Source organism: Fusarium phalaenopsidis, assembly GCF_050370095.1.
Source record: "Fusarium phalaenopsidis strain FUZ10S chromosome Unknown contig_32298, whole genome shotgun sequence".
Lineage (NCBI taxonomy): Eukaryota > Fungi > Ascomycota > Sordariomycetes > Hypocreales > Nectriaceae > Fusarium > Fusarium phalaenopsidis.
This window is the reverse complement of record NW_028145407.1, coordinates 884,782-900,612: the sequence shown is the minus strand read 5'-3', so window position 1 is coordinate 900,612 and position 15,831 is coordinate 884,782. Positions and strand designations below refer to the sequence as shown.

Sequence of the window (15,831 nt, the reverse complement as noted above, 5' to 3'; positions counted from 1 at the left end):
AGCGCAGCCGGACGAGGATCTCGAAGCACAGCCGATGCGGCCCGCGACACGATGAGTTATTACTTTGCCATCGTCGGCACCCAGGACAACCCCCTGTTTGAGCATGAGTTTGGCACCTCGAAGCAGGGCGGCGACGGACAGTCGCGCTTCAGCGACCAGGTCCGTCACCTGAACCAGTTCATCCTGCACTCGAGTCTGGATATTGCCGAAGAGGTGCAGTGGTCGCATGGACAGATGTGAGTTGAGCAGCGCCTCTGGGAGGATACCTCGAGCCCTGGTCTTGGGATCAAGGGGTACAAGACGGATTGGACATGGATGGATCTACAAGAAACAGAAGCTTACTCCTCTTGTCGCGCAACAGGTACCTCAAGTGCATCGACAAGTTCTTCAACAACTACATCTCATGCTTCGTCACCGCCGGCAACGTCAAATTCCTCCTCCTCCACCAGCCCATCGTCCCGACATCCGGTTCCTCGTCGCGGTCGTCAACCGCCATTGGCGCCAATCCCACCAGCCCGGCCACCGAGGAGGCCATCAAGATGTTCTTCACCGAAGTGTACGAGAACTGGGTCAAGGCCATCATGAGCCCCTTCTACCGTGCCAACATGGAAGTGCGCAGCCCCATCTTCAGGACAAGAGTGGCGGCGGCGGGCAGGAAGTACCTATGATTATGGGAGAGGTTACGTGTTCTTATGATACCATGGATGCTTGCGTTTTAGATGGGTAGACAGTGCCTTGGATTTGAATAATACATGATGAGTGAATCGATATAGCAGTCAAGGCCAGGCAAGGGACAAGGCAACGGTTCTTTGCACACTAAAGCATCAAGAGAACCCTAAAGTGATCAATGATTTGTGTGTGGTATTCATTTCAAAAGGTCGTCTACCATGACGCCTTGCAATATCATAGCCTGGTCCCCAACGCCTTAGTCAAATACATCCATCCCAGTGTCAGCCATTGTGAATCGCTGTATAGCCTCCCAAAAACAGAACCACCCGGTAGGTGATGTTGCTGTTTAACCACCGAAACCGTAGAGGGTGCGGCCCTGTCGCTTGAGGGCATAGACGACGTCGAGAGAGGTGACGGTCTTGCGCTTGGCGTGCTCAGTGTAGGTGACGGCGTCACGGATGACACCCTCGAGGAAGGTCTTGAGGACACCACGGGTCTCTTCGTAGATCACTGAAGGGATTGTTGGTATTTTGATGATGCATCATTAGATCAAGGTCAACTTACTGGCAGAAATACGCTTGACACCGCCACGACGAGCGAGACGTCGGATAGCGGGCTTGGTGATACCCTGGATGTTGTCGCGCAAAATCTTTCGGTGACGCTTGGCACCGCCCTTGCCGAGGCCCTTGCCGCCCTTTCCGCCTGAAGTGAAGCGTTAGCAACCATCGTGAAGCTCAAGTTGGATGCATCTCCTTGACGCGTCGATGGTCACGGTCGGTCAGATGCGACAACGACGATGCACCACACGGCAACGACAAGGTGATGAAATAAATAAAAGGATACTTACGTCCAGTCATGTTGTTGATGGGAGTGTGTAAAGATTTGATAAAAAGAGGCGCGTTGTTGAGATACTGAAGATGACGTGCGTGTGTTGCAGATAGACGCGATCTGGAGAAGAGAGAGAAATGGGAAAAAGGCACGATGCGGGGGGGCGAGGGGGGTGGAATAAATACGTGCAGGCAATCAGTAAAAAAAACTGGAACAAAAGCAGCGGGCAAACAAGGCAGGCACCAGAAAATCACTGCTCACTGCTCCCGCCATGGGCTGCTAAAATGCAGGCGCAATCAGTAGAAAAATGGCCCTGGCGCTGATGCCGCTTTCCCCGTTTCGGACGCGTTTTTGGAGGGGGAACTGAGCTCACGCGCCGTGTAAATTGGCTGATTGTCTTATTCGGCCGGTCCGATTTTTTGATTGGTTGATTTTTTTTTTTTTCCAGCCGCCGCCAAAAATGCAGCAGCGGTGGCTGTAGGTACGTACTCGTGACGCCAGGAACACCACCCACCTCGACGACCCAGCCTCTTGGATTTGGCGGGGACTGCACGGCGAGTATGGTCATGCGCGTGAGGTCGAACAAGATACCGCATAAGCATCTATTGAAGCCATCATGAGTTTTTGGCTTTTTTTTCTTTCTTGATGCATCATCTAGCACGGCACCCACATTCAATTCCTGCCTGTTGACTTGACATCATCGTCATATATGCCTCCAACTTCTACCACTAGCGGGCACTCGCATGAACTGCTTAATTACAACGTGATACCTTCTTTCATGCTCTGACTCATCCTGCGATATTTAATTCACGGTACCTGCTGTTCTAAAGGCGATTCACACTCCAACTCGACGCATGCTGCCTTTCATAATGGCATATCCACACATGCACTCGCACTCACATCACATCACAACAAAAACACATCATCCAACTCAAGCAAAAGACCTTACGGCCTCTTCCTCTTCGACTATCTATCGGGGTATCCCTCCGCAGAGCCCATTGCTCCAAAGCCTACCTCGGGGTACCCTTAATGTACAGTTGCTACTGCATGTTTACCGATACTATACACAACAAGCCAAGCCGCTCTTCCATTTGCTTCCAAAGCCCAGGCCGTTGAAGCAGCCCAGGTAGCAATACCAAGTAACGCCAATGCCATGCCTGCCATGCTGTCATTCCTCAGTCAAGACTTGCGCCAACCCCAGCTCCTCGCAAATTCCACCCATCCTTGAACCTCACTTGAACCAGCCTTCGTCAGCCAAACATGTGAGACTGGCATCGAGCCTCAGCTGGCGTCGTCGTCCTTCATCCCCTGCACATTCCAAATGCCTCATTATCTTGCTGTTCCAATCCCAAAACCAAGGCTCCCTAACTCGCCCAAAGCGCAGACCCGTTAAAATCGCAATGCTCATGACATCATGCCATCATGGAGTCGTCCATGTCCACATCATCTTCAAAACTCTCAATCGCTTCTTTAATTTGTTGGCTTGCCTAGAGAAACGGTCAGCTTGGTAACATTCAGAGGTCAGCCAGGTTGCTTACCTTGGGGTCCAAAGCAAGAGCAATGGTAAAGTGCCGCACTGAGAGTTGCTTCTCGCCCATGCTCCTATACAGTTTGCCGAGAAGAAAGTGAACAGTCGCCTCATCAGGTGCCAAGTCTTTCAGCACCATCAACTCCTTCTGTGCAGCGTCCAGTTGTCCTACAGCGAGCAATGCTCTAGCCTTCTTGTACCGGGTCTGCGCAGCTCGCGGCGCGAGCTCTACCGCTTTGCTATATGCTTGCAGTGCAGGCATTATCTGTTTCTGCTTCTCCAACACCGTTCCGATGCAGCAGATCAGGACCGCATTGTTGGGGTTTATACTCTGAGCTGCGTGGAAGTGCGCATATGCCTTATCGAGCGCACCCAGGCGCTCCTGAACCTTTCCAATGCCGTAGTAAGCGTTGTAGTGGCGTCTATCTGCCGATATCGCCTGTCGGTATGCGGTGAGGGCCTTGTCATACTCCTCGTTGGCCACATGTTCGTGTCCTTGCAATGTGAAAGCATAAGCGAACTTGGGATCCAGCTGAGTTGCCCTCTTGAAACACTTCAATGCTTGCTCATAGTCGCGAGCGAGCGACCACGCATTGCCAAGCGCGCACCAAGCTTGCGGTGAGAGCCAGGCTGAGTCTACCAGCTCATGAGCAAGAAACGAGAGATCCGTCTCCCGCTTCAGATGCCATAGAATCGTAGAATACACCTCCATATCTTCAAGCCGGGACGGGGCCTGGACACGCATTTTCCTAAAGAACTTTTCGGCGTCGGCGTACGAAGCCTGCTCGTAGTGCGCCCGGCCCATCTGCGCAAGTACCCATGGTGTATTTTGATGCGCCAGAGGCAACGACATCAGGGCTTGTACGCTCTCCGCACACTGGAACTGTGACAAGGAGTAGTAGCCGTTGGCGAGCTTCTTTGTAAGATCGAGTATCCACTTAAGTCCTTCCTCGATCCTTTGTGTGTCCAGTTCCGCCGGCTTGGGCGCGGGCGGCTGGGGGGGCGCCTCCTTGACCTTTGGCAGTTCCCCATGGTCGACGTCTACGTGTGCGTCTTCCAGAGGCTTGCGGTTCCCGCTGACGACTCGTCCGACACTGGAGCCGCTAGATCCTGGTCGCATTATTCGAGAGATCGGGGGCCTAGCTTTCTTTAATTCTCGACCGGCCGACGCTCCTATCGTGGCCGCGCCCGAGTTTGCTTTGGATGATGGTCTGAACATGTTCAGTCTTGCGCTGCGTCGAGTCGTCGTGGGCTCCTCAGAGCCCCGTGCTGGGTGTCCTGATACAGTGCGCTTCCTCTCCGCTGCTGGTATGGACGACCGCAGAGATGCCGAGGGGGCGCCGTTAGATGCATCTGCCATGACAACCTCGGCAGCCTGTTCCTGTTGTCCTTTGTCTTGCGCTCTCGTTCGCCTTGATCCTAACCGGTAGTTCATCCGTGGTGGTGCGTCATGACCTTGATCCATGGCATGCGTGTTCCGCGTCCTCCGTGAAGGCGCTTGGGGCGCATCATGTGGCTGAACAGCGCGAGAGGATGTTACCTCTGATAATCCTTGGTTCGGGGGAGTCTCCATCCCGTCGAAGCCGGAGTTGTTGGTTGAAGTTGCATAGCGCATGCGGCCTTCGTGAATCTTTAACATGAAGTCGCTTCTTTCACCATCCATAACAGAGTCACCATTAGTCAACTCATGGATGGTGGGGGAGTTGCTGGGATTGAATGGGTCGCTCCCTATATCCGTTGCGACGCCTCGTTGTGATTTCTTTGTCGGAACATCTTGGGGGTTTGATACTGATCCTTCTCTCGAGTCTACCGACGAACTCGGTTCCACGTCGAAACTCTGCACAAGCGCATCGTTGACCTTGAAGATGTTTGGCACGCGAACCGTCACGCCCATTTCGCAGAGCGCTGTAAAGGCATCCCACATGAAGGGGTTGAGCTTGAGCGCCTCCTCGAAGCAGCCGATAGCCTTCTTCTTGTCGTCATAGCCGCGATTAAGTTTACCCATCAAGCACAGCACAGCGGATGCATCGGGAAGGGCCGTTCGAGTGGTTGCGCTATGCTTCCCAAGGCTGCTTTTCGACGACCAGAGACTCCGCGACTTCTCGAGCGCTGTGATGCCATCCTTGTACCGCTCGAGGGCCAGGCAGGCTTGCGCGAACACCCACGCGCAGCCAAAGTGAACACCGCGGTAGCCCATGGGCTTACTGACGTCGTATGCCGACCGGTAGTCGCCGAGGCGCAGATGACATAGCGCATAGAGGTACGTGGGTTCGCTGGACCTGGGGTCCTGGGCGGTCAACCGTTCGGCGAAGAAGAGGGCGTTTTCATATGAGGCATTGTCGAGATGATAGTGTATCACCTGTCGTATCAGGCCACTGATGGCCGTCGGAGTGGGCGCCATGCTGGATGTTGCTGTCCAGTGTCAAAGGATGAGGAGGTTGGGGGGGCGACTTGGGGGATGGCGCTGTGGGAGTTGCCTAACGACGTGCCCAGGCCATGGGACAGTCGAAGGGTAGGGCAGATCGAAAGACTCAATGGCAGTCAAAGCAACAATAGGCGACAGAGGATGGTTTGTCGTCGCCAGACAAAGGTGTTTGTTGTGCCGTTCGCGTGAGTGGCGGGGACTGCCAGTCGAAAGAAAACAAAACCACCGTGGGTCGGGGGGGTCGCTGGTCGGTCGCAGTCGACGTCAACGTCGCCGAAATGATTAGAAATTAAATAAAGAGCAAAAACCCAGACGAGAAGCTCTGTCCAAAGACGACGCTCGGGTCTTGCTGCCTGGGACGGGACAACAGGCGTTGAGAGCGTGAAGGGGAAGCCGTCAAGTCAAATGCTGGCGGCTCGCAACGTTTCGTGAACGGGAACGGTGGGTCCTGATGAGCGAGCGTGCGGAAGGCAAAGATGGGTAGGTAGAGTTAAAAGCCCAGAGATGAAATATAAAAAAAGAAATTTCCCTACTACCAACTCGGTCGGCTTCGATACAAGTGGCACATGATATGCAGACACGACACGGCCGAAGCTCCGGAAAATGCGGTAAGTCTTGGACGTCAGTTTGGGTTTGGAAACGTGAATCTGTCGGGTCTGTGAGGTGAGTGAATGTTTGAAAATGGGTGGTCCTTCACGACCTGCTTGGCGCGCGGTATTGTTGTCAGCGTCTCTGGGCAACCAGCCTCTAAGTATAGGTACTTGCAGGTCCAGCCTGGGTTCCAATAGGTGGAGGTACCTGGGACTGCTAGCGCCTCCAGAGCCAGCTGCAAGGTCTTGCAACATGAGCCACTAAGCGCTCTTGTTCCTGAGGCTTGCAGAAACAAGGAACCAATTATTGACCAAGACGCATCATGAAAAATGAAACAAATTTGGGAGTGTGGCAAGACGCCGATATGCATAGAACGAGAGGTTTAGGGGTAATTGCGAAGATTAGGGGTTGCAGTAATAACCACGTTGCAAGTGGGCTTGAGAACTGCGTCCTTACCTGGGTACCTATCGTATGTATCCGTCATGAGTCTATGCACCCATTCCATCTATACTTGGTTGTATCCAATATTGTCGCGGCTCACAGAAATAGACAACTGCACACAAACCCGACACAAATCTACGAAGCGGGCCAAATGGTCATACTTTTGGATGGTAGAACACGAGGTTCTCAGTGATTCATTAATCGTAACCGAGTATCCTATATCTACCCTCCTTGCTGTGAGCAAGACAATGACGTCTCCATCATTCCCTTCCTTCACAATGCCATCATGGAACGCAGAACCTGGGCTCCAGACAAGCAGAGCTTCAACACTTAAGCGGCAATGGTAACCTCAACCTCAACACCGGCCTCGACTGCAAAACGGTTAGGAACTGCACAATTCTCCAAACACATCGGGGACCCTTACTGTTGACGATGACGGACTTGACAACCTCGGTGGGGGCGTGGAGGTCGATGAGGCGCTTGTGGACGCGGAGCTCGTAGAGATCCCAGGTCTTGGAACCCTCACCGCAAGGGGTCTTGCGGGTGGTGATCTTGAGGTTCTTGGTGGGCAGGCGGACGGGGCCCTTGACGGTGAGGCCCTTGCTGCGGGCGCGCTCAATGAGCTCGGCGCTGACCTTCTCGAGAGACTGAACCTTTCGGCTAGTCAGGGTGATTCGGATGCGGTGGCTCTTCTATCGGAGGTGTTAGTCGTCGTCGTTCCCATCACTCTTCCGTTTCTGCAAAACGTACGGGCTGCTCGCCAAGGTCCTTCTCGATCTTCTGGTGAGACATTGTGAATGGCTGTCAAGACTCGGCAAAGATGACTGCAACGGTAACGTGATGACGGCCTGGTCGGGTTGAGGGACTGATCCTTTTGGTGTTGAGGAAGTTCAATGTCGGTTTCGCACCAAAATTTAGAAATATCCAGTTGTGCGCTTATCGCTTATCGGACACACCCCACCTCCATCAGGGTAATCACGTGACCTTTAACAGCTCAACTGTAGGAGAGGCATGACGTCGGTTTCAGCCGGAGCTCATTAACATTGTTGTTGTTGTAAATCGAACTGAGGCTATGTAGTCTATACTTTCATTATAGAAATCACAAAACTCACGTCTTTTACTTCATTGCAATTGCATTGCGATTCAACAAGCGAGCGAGGGGCAAGTGGAGGTGCCTATCAGCTTGTCGCAATTACAGCTCGCTCCGACACGCTGTTCACTCGACCCCTGTCCACCGACGCCTAGTTTGCGACCAAATCCACCTCCCATCGTCATTCCACTCTACTCCAGGCCAACGAACAACCTCATTTCAGAATCTACAACTCAACACCTCATCGCAATGGCCCAGAAGGCGAAGAAGGATCGCGCCAAGTCCAACGCGGCGGCGCTTAACAACCTCCACATCGGCTCTCTCGTCGTCAACGTCCTCTTCCTCCTCGCCCACTTCCTCTTCCGCTCGCGCTCTCTCTGGCTCTACGGTCTCCTCTCCGCGCCCTCTCTCATCTGCGAGTACGTCCTCGAGATTTCCGGTCGCCCCAAGTACGACCCTTCCACACGCGCGCTACGCAGCTCCGGCGAGGACCTCTCCTCTGCCGGTTTGACCGAGTACATGTTCGACGTCATCTGGGTCACTTGGGCATCGGCGATTCTTGTCATCCTCTTCGGCAACAAGGGATGGCTTCTTTGGGTCGTTGTCCCGGCGTATGGCCTGTATCTGGGAAGCGGGCTGCTTGGCATGGGCAGGCAGAAGATGGCTGAGCTACAAGGCGCTGGTGTTGGTGATGCGGCTCCTCAGGGAAATCGCCGGGCGCGCCGGGCTGCTTAATTGATGCCATTGTTTCTATGGGGTGCTCTATCTATCATGATTCTGGGAATTTGCCCGTTCTCTAAGTGCTCTGTCGCGGCCGCTCGCCAGTCCATCGCTCTATGGTATCATCGTCAACATTTCGCACCAGGACGTGGATATGCTCCAGAGCGCGCACGCTTTGAAGAGCCACCCAATTCTTGAACCACAACACTCGGTTCTCTCCGTCTGGGCCCAAGGTGTCGACAAAATACTCCTTGACAAAACCCTTGACCAACGCCCTGCTCTCCGGTGTCATGTCCCCTGTCTCCGGGTCTGTGGGGATGGTGGTGCGCAACCACACGACAATGTGGCGGATCTCTGGATCCAGACCATACGGCCAGTCGTTGATCAGGACGCGGTAATCCGAGGGGTCCTTGAATGGGACATTGGACACGGGTGTGAATGGTGGCTGGCCCCAAGCCTTGGGCAGCCGGTTGGCCAGGAGGTAGTTTGTCATGGAACCATATTCAGCCTTTGTCTCTGCTGTCCATGTCATGTAGCGACGCAGATCAGATGGCTTGCGCTTCAAGACAGAGAGGTTGTTTGCTTCTACCTTGGATGTTAGTAGACTTGAGCCTCAGGAGAACTACATAGCTAAGTACCGATTTTACTCACCAATGATACCCTTGAGATCTTCCCAGTCATGTTTCTTGAACTCTTCGTCCGTCTGTGATAGAATCCACTTGTCCACCTCGGTGAGGGGGAAAGGAGACTCCTCTGGTGGATTCTCACCCATGGTGTTGAACCGAGATGCGAACAATGTGGGGGATGCGGCAAAAGGAGCTCTCCGAGGAACCGAAAGCTTGTGATTCCTTGGCCCGGCTATGCATCAGTTGCCTGATCAGTAAACAGAGGAGCAGTCGCCGTCACGAAATATCGCGTGCTTCCTGAACTCACGGGTTCTCAGAGGCATCTGGAATGCTCTGATGCTCCTCATGCGGTGAGGCCTGGAAGGTCCCAACCAGCTTATGTCAGCCACGACATGTTGCCGAGCCATTCTTTTCTCAATTCAGTAATCAACCGTGTCTTTTTTCCCTCTCATCCACGTTCATTTCCTGCTGAAGAAGCGGTGATCATTTTGGGGTTTATCAGATGCTGTCACATGTAAAGGAAAGGGGACAGTTTTGACATTGACAACTTTGACCGTTAGCGGTGGCCACCCACCTAGAGCCGTTGAGCTGCGCCCAACAACAGCCCCTCCATCATCGATCCAACAACCAAACTTGAACGCGTCAAGGACTTGTCGCCCAATTACGGCACGAGCCGCTGTCGTTCATGATCAATTATATCCTTCCTGTTGCTGCTTCGTTAGGGCATTCGTTTGGAGATTGCTTCACTTGAAAAGAGTCACATTCTCTACCGATCCACGGCTTCAAAAGACATCGTATTTCATGAGCCACGTATTCCCGTTCCCAGCCAACTCTCCCCCATCATGATCCTCGGCCCCATCACCCTCGTCGACTGTACCGTCTTTCTCGCCTTCCTCGCACCACAGCTCTTATGGCACGCCGGCTTTCTCACAACCCTTATTACTGGTCTTCGGGCTCTGCCCTTTCTCCGTTAGTTGTCCCTCGCTCATTGCAGATCTGGAATCTTACAGACACTCACACGACATGTTTAGTCTTGGAGCTCCCTTTTGAATTTGTCCATGAGCGCTACCTTACTCACCCAAGCCGCCAACTCCCATTCACACAAAATGCCACCTTGTTTGAAGATCTTGTTATACGCTGCGTGAGATACGCCTTTGCCAATATTCCCTCCAAAGTTGGGAGAGTCTTCTTTTCCAAATATGTCGCCCTCCCCTTTATCCGGTGGCGCATGCTTCGCCATGGCTACTTGCGATCTCCAGTCTACTATCGCGAGTACACAATAGGAACGGTACAGTCCCCCCTGGAAACCATCCAGAAAGGCACCATTAACAGGAACCAGGGGAGCATCCAGACCCAGGGCACCTGGATTATGCATCGGCCCGAGCATCCGCCAGACTTTGTTCTCTATTACATTCACGGTAGGGCAGACGCATCTATTTTGCAAACCCTTTGACCTTGTCACTAACACGTTCAAGGCGGCGGGTTTGTCATGGGCTCGAGTTACTTTTATCTCGAGTTCCTCATGGTTTGGCATCACCTACTCGTGGAAGCTGGGTTCAAGAACCCAGCAATATTCGCACTTGAATACACCTTGGTGCCTGATGAGGTCTACCCCAGGCAAGTTTTAGAGGTGTTAGAAGGCTACAGGCACGTTCTCCAAGTTGTCAAGGATGCCTCCAAGGTCTGCGTCTCGGGCGATTCAGCCGGCGGCGCATTGATCCTTAGCTTACTGCTCGAGTTAGGCGCCCAGGCGGATAATCAAGAGAGCAAGGGGGTCAATGCCAGTGTCCGTGGTGGTCTCACCGATCCCCAACCACCTCATCTTGCTCTACCACGGATGGCCACGCTCATTTCGCCGTGGGTGACTCTCATGTCGAATTTGCATTATACTTCCAAGAGTGACTTTTTGGATAAACGCACCTTGTGGAGATACGCGCATGAGTATGCAGGTGAGAGCATGGTTCAACAACAGCCAGCATCTCCAGGCAACTGTGTCAACGATGTTCTATGGAGGGCAGCCAGTCCAGAACGAGGCTACTTTGTCATCTTTGGAGAGGAGGAAGTGTTTGCGCCTGATATTGAAGACTTCCTCAAGCGACAAGCCAAAATCGGCGTCGAGGTTGAAGGTCAGAAGTTTGACGGGGGGATCCACGCATGGCCCGTGGCGTCAATCTTTTTATCGAGTACAGAAGAGAAGAGGTTACAAGGGCTGAGAACCGCTGTGAAGGAAATTAGAAGACGAATGCCTGAATGGGGCACGTTGAACGGAGACAAGGTGTAGCATCAGATTAGATCAAGTAAACAATCATAGACAAGGCCTGAAGATGGTGGATCAGGAACCAGAGGATAGAACTCGGCTTCGTCTTCACCAGGCCTGCTCCGAGATAAAAGCTCAACTTGTATCATCATATGGCTCGTGGAGCAAAGGCAAACAGGTGACGTGTGTAGGGAATTTGGAATCATACCGGACAAGAAAGAAGATGACACGTCAACCACGAACATTGTCGCGTTCGAGAGCCGAACTATCACTGACATCCGAGACCCGGCGAGTTGCTCAGTATGGATCGGTTTCAGCCTTGAGACAAACACCAACACATCCCACCCCAGCTCCCAAATGCCACTGCTAGAATCACAAAGCATAAGGGTCCAGCAATTAGCTGATTCGAGATTGCTGTACAATAGCTGCATTGTGCCCTCTATCAGGCTGACGGTGGGAGCCTAAGAGGGGAGCCTGGGGCTGCAAAAAGGCAACCAAACCATCCATGCAAGGCCAGTTGCTCGCGGTTCCTTGCTTGGGTGACTGATTCAGCACTGCATGCTTCGCCATCCATTCGTTGGCGAACGAGGAATGGGAGATGCCACTTGCTCCACCAGTGCCCAAGGCCTTGCCTTGCATTGTGCGGCTGACAGAGGTATGGCTTGAAAACTCGGCGGTGCGGAGTGAAGTCAGGGCGCAATGGAAGTCGTACAGGCTGACCGAGTCTGAATCAGTCGAAAAGACCCTCAGAGCAATCGCCGCATCGTGTCACAGAGCCCATACGGGTCGTTCGCCTGAAAGTGTGGGTGAAAGAAACAAGAGGGGAGAGTGAGAGGTGAGAGTGAATCGCGAACGCACGCCGCGCAGGCAGGGCCTGGAGACGAGATGCACACGCGCCTTCCCGAAAAGGATAATGCAGGTAGCCACTGTAAATGCCGGAAAGTGTAAATGGGTCCCAATTATGGGGCGCGCAAGGCTGGTAAGCGGCGAGCACGCCCCAGCGAGAGTTCCTTCCCTTCCCCTTGGACGGTTCCTGCCTACTGCCCCGGGGATCAGCTTGAGACGGTCTCGTCTCGCCCACGGAAGGATGGGGATGGATGTTTGGGTCTCAACTGCCCGGTCAGGGTGTTACCTACCTACAGCGGTACCTGTACGTAGCGTGTGTCGGAGGAACAGCCCCGCGTCGTGCATATAAACGGCCGGCATTCCCTCGCCTCCCCCCGCCACTTGCCGCCGCTTTGATGAATGCCGACTGGTCCGCCCTCTGAAGGAAGCAAGAACGATCCAGCGACGCCCCCCTGACTCCGATCTCATGGGACCAACAAGAGCTTAGGTACGGTATTCATCACCGCAGCCTCACCGAAGCTACCGTCTCCACACCGGACCTACTTCTCACTTATACGCACGCACGCTTCCCGGATTGTTTCCAGGTTTCTCTTGGCCCATTGTTCTTTCAACTTCATTGTTTCTGATCGACAAAGGATCAAGACGTTGCGCTCTTGGTCAAGTTCCCTCAGCCATCAGCCTTTGCAACCCCCTTGCAGTGCTGTCCTTCCAGGCAAAGAGCCTGGGCCAGCACGCCAGCCAACGACAAGCTTGCTCCAGGCAAGGAGCTGCAGCGATTACCAGATCGGGTCTCTTACCTTGCTGGGCCCGACGCTGTCTTGTCTGCCTTCTTGTCTTACACTGGGTGCCTTGTGGCCTCGGGAGCCTCATCCGTGTCGAACCGCCACCACCAGGACAAACTCGCATCGCCTCCATCTCACTTACGGACGGGGCTGGCTTGCACAGCCTCCCGACAGCGGACGTCCTCCTTCACCACTCCTGTTCGCTTCGTGAGTTGTTCTACGGGTGCTTCTGTCCTCTCGTTTGTCTGAGTTGCACAGGAACCACATCCCACAACCACAACCTCAGCTTCACTCTATGCATGGCCCCGGGCCGGCCCAATCTTGCATTGTGCCCCACCCGACGTCACGTCAATCAAACCACATCGTCATCCCCAGCCACGGCACGGGAGCCCGCTGATTCGTGAGCTCCAGCTGGGCCCCTTGATCCCCCTGTCGCCTGCGCACTGCTGCTGTGAGCTTATTAGCAGCAGATCAGCTCCCGCTGAGCCTGCAGTTGGATCGGTCCTGAGAGTCAGAATCCAAACAGCCTCATACAGCCAGCCCAACGCTCGTCTGTCTCTTTGCTGTCTGGTCTGGGTTCTCGAATCAGTTCGGTCTTTTGAGGCGTCCTCCTTGGATGATCGCATGACCTTGGCTGATACTCGTATGCAAGGAAGCCTTTATTCGACTACAAAGCTACCGTCTCGGCGCAACCCCAGACGACAATCACCAACATCCGATTTCGATTGTGCACGGATTTGGATCTGGCCAACCCCATTACGTTCCAAGTAAGCTCGAGACTTTGCTCCCTCTTGGTGTTGGTTGTCACTTGTACAAAGAGACACCGGCAAATACTCGAGACACATATATACGGCGTGTTCAAGTCTTGACGCGACACACTGTACATCCATAAGGCTACCTGCCCATCCCATCCCATCCCATCCCATCAACCCCGGCCTCGCTACGCTGGCTGCTGCGATCGCGCGCCGCCAAGCGACCTAGGTCAAAATCATCAGCCGTCTATCGAGCACCACCACCAAAGACGACTGGAGCCAAACCCCGTCGGAGGGGAAGCACCCAGGGGGATCCATTCACGCAGTCTCATTCGCTGCCGGGCTTCGACAAATCCCCTCCGGCCGCTTCGGCGCCAAGGCCCCACCTTAATCTTTTCACGGTCAGGACAAAAAAAATTATTTATTATGTCGGCCGACGACAGCTCCTACGCTCCCAAGTCTCCGGACCTCTCTTCTTTTTACTCAGGTGGCCCCACTCAACCCGCGCCGCAAAAGCTCCAACATCCACAAACCGGCAGCCACCTCCCGTGCCCAGGATTCGAATATAAAGCAGAGTCTCCAGCCTACAACAGGTCTGCCTCTTTTTCTTCCTACGTTCCCCCTTCTCTCCCCCTCAGCAACAACATCAACATCGGTGTCAACAACGATCAGCCAAACGACGTCGACCACCAGCGGCAGCATCCATCCCAGCCCAGATTCGTCGGGTCGGAATATCAACCCTACTCGGCGCAGCCGACCTTCCTTCAGGATCAATACGTTCATTCGTCCTCATCCCACCGAACGTCTCACCGCGGCAGCTACGAGGGAGACTCTTTATCTCCGCATCAACATCATCCCCCACAGCCCTCGTCGTACAGCTTCGCATTCTCAGAGCAAGCTCCGCGACCCGGTGTAGCTCCCTACAGTCAAACCTATCCACCTCCGCTAGGAGCTGGTCTATCTGGTCCCTCTTTGTCCACGGACACGCCCTTTTCTACAGCCATGCCTCCCCGCAGGGCCGCGCCACCTCCGGCGCCCGCTATCGAGCCATCGCCTGTCAAGACAAAGTTTCCCACTGCGAGAATCAAGCGCATCATGCAGGCGGACGAGGAAGTTGGCAAGGTTGCCCAGCAGACGCCAATCGCCGTCGGCAAAGCTCTCGAGCTCTTTATGATACAGCTGGTCACAAAAAGCGCCGATATAGCCAAGGAGAAGGGCGGAAAGAGGGTCACGGCGCCAATGCTCAAGCAGGTGGTTGAGACCGACGAGCAGTGGGACTTTTTACGCGACATTGTCAGTCGTGTCGAGAATGAGAAGGAGGGCAGCAAGGCCAAGGCCAAGCAGGAGAGCTCGAGCGACGAAGAGATGCCGGAACCCAAAAAGAGGCGCGGTGGTAGGAGAAAGAAGACATGATTTATCTTCTTGCTTGAGGGGCAGTAGCCTCGTGGAAGTTTTGGGGCACATCATGAAGGATACGATCGAGTACGAAACGGCGTTCAAGGGGATTCGCATTCAGCCGGCGTTTGGCGCCAGGAGAGACAGATGTCTCGTGGTTTTTCTTTTGGGGCGGGTTTATCGCCTCCGCGTGGAGCGACAGTTGTGTTATAGAGTGCTCAATGTTATGTGGGAGTGCCACTGCTCTACCGGGCATATACATAGGTGGAAGAGAAGTATTTGGGGGCAACGACTTGAATACAGCAGCCTCCACGCGTCAACTAGGTGCGGTGCTATTTGTGATCGTGTTTTGTGTCTTGTGAATGGCCTATGCGGGCAACTCGTGAGCAGTCTTGGTATAGAGGCGGTCTGCCAGTGGAGGCTAGTCTAACTAGGTACTTGTCGAAGCTGACCTCGATCGGAGCTGTGAGGTCCGCATTGCATCCCTGCCATCGCCTGACACTTATGGTTAGGACCTGGGTGAGGCCGATGACTCTGAAGAAATACCTAGGCCGTACGTGAGATTGCTTAGTGGTGAGACTCATAGCTGGGTAGTATTGTCATCCCCTCATTGACTTGATGTTGGCTCAAATCCTGCCTACCCTGAAGGCGACCGGATGGAGGTCGGCATTGGCATTTTCTAACCCTGGACACCGTTGATAGTTTGAAACATGCAGTTGACACTGGGATAGGTCATTTGTGGTCAAATTGAATGGTTGCACCAGTGCTACATGCACGAGTAAGACTGAGAACTCTCGAAGAACCCTTAAGTTTTGCTGCCATGCGAATGCATCCATCTCAGTGCTGCAGTGCAGGCTGACGTAGGTGGTGTCTGACGTCAG

General features: G+C 53.8%; 8 protein-coding genes across 8 annotated transcripts; 4 read left to right on the top strand and 4 right to left on the bottom strand.

Annotated features, from left to right (window-relative positions):
- Positions 1-51: 51 nt before the first annotated feature.
- LRP88_06861 (TRAPP subunit TRS20) lies at positions 52-668 on the top strand (the record flags this gene model as incomplete). The annotated part of the gene is made up of 2 exons (XM_083243398.1): positions 52-236; positions 362-668. 2 exons carry the CDS (start codon positions 52-54, stop codon positions 666-668), a joined length of 492 nt encoding a protein of 163 aa, XP_083100622.1.
- A 347-nt stretch (positions 669-1,015) lies between these two features.
- Positions 1,016-1,526, bottom strand: LRP88_06860 (histone H4; the record flags this gene model as incomplete). The annotated part of the gene is made up of 3 exons (XM_083243397.1): positions 1,016-1,179; positions 1,234-1,371; positions 1,517-1,526. 3 exons carry the CDS (start codon positions 1,524-1,526, stop codon positions 1,016-1,018), a joined length of 312 nt encoding a protein of 103 aa, XP_083100621.1.
- A 1,383-nt stretch (positions 1,527-2,909) lies between these two features.
- LRP88_06859 (anaphase promoting complex subunit CDC27) lies at positions 2,910-5,426 on the bottom strand (the record flags this gene model as incomplete). Its single annotated transcript, XM_083243396.1, has 2 exons — positions 2,910-2,984; positions 3,036-5,426. The coding sequence occupies 2 exons, from the start codon at positions 5,424-5,426 to the stop codon at positions 2,910-2,912; spliced, it is 2,466 nt and encodes an 821-aa protein (XP_083100620.1).
- Positions 5,427-6,812: 1,386 nt separating this feature from the next.
- LRP88_06858 (40S ribosomal protein uS10) lies at positions 6,813-7,274 on the bottom strand (the record flags this gene model as incomplete). The annotated part of the gene is made up of 3 exons (XM_083243395.1): positions 6,813-6,853; positions 6,907-7,174; positions 7,233-7,274. 3 exons carry the CDS (start codon positions 7,272-7,274, stop codon positions 6,813-6,815), a joined length of 351 nt encoding a protein of 116 aa, XP_083100619.1.
- A 547-nt stretch (positions 7,275-7,821) lies between these two features.
- On the top strand, positions 7,822-8,307 carry LRP88_06857 (SND2/TMEM208 family protein; the record flags this gene model as incomplete). The annotated part of the gene is made up of 1 exon (XM_083243394.1): positions 7,822-8,307. The coding sequence occupies one exon, from the start codon at positions 7,822-7,824 to the stop codon at positions 8,305-8,307; it is 486 nt and encodes a 161-aa protein (XP_083100618.1).
- A 61-nt stretch (positions 8,308-8,368) lies between these two features.
- On the bottom strand, positions 8,369-9,064 carry LRP88_06856 (GIG1 family protein; the record flags this gene model as incomplete). Its single annotated transcript, XM_083243393.1, has 2 exons — positions 8,369-8,874; positions 8,944-9,064. 2 exons carry the CDS (start codon positions 9,062-9,064, stop codon positions 8,369-8,371), a joined length of 627 nt encoding a protein of 208 aa, XP_083100617.1.
- A 696-nt stretch (positions 9,065-9,760) lies between these two features.
- On the top strand, positions 9,761-11,199 carry LRP88_06855 (Alpha/Beta hydrolase protein; the record flags this gene model as incomplete). Its single annotated transcript, XM_083243392.1, has 3 exons — positions 9,761-9,887; positions 9,950-10,336; positions 10,394-11,199. The coding sequence occupies 3 exons, from the start codon at positions 9,761-9,763 to the stop codon at positions 11,197-11,199; spliced, it is 1,320 nt and encodes a 439-aa protein (XP_083100616.1).
- Positions 11,200-13,981: 2,782 nt separating this feature from the next.
- LRP88_06854 (uncharacterized protein) lies at positions 13,982-14,968 on the top strand (the record flags this gene model as incomplete). Its single annotated transcript, XM_083243391.1, has 2 exons — positions 13,982-14,332; positions 14,420-14,968. 2 exons carry the CDS (start codon positions 13,982-13,984, stop codon positions 14,966-14,968), a joined length of 900 nt encoding a protein of 299 aa, XP_083100615.1.
- Positions 14,969-15,831: the final 863 nt, after the last annotated feature.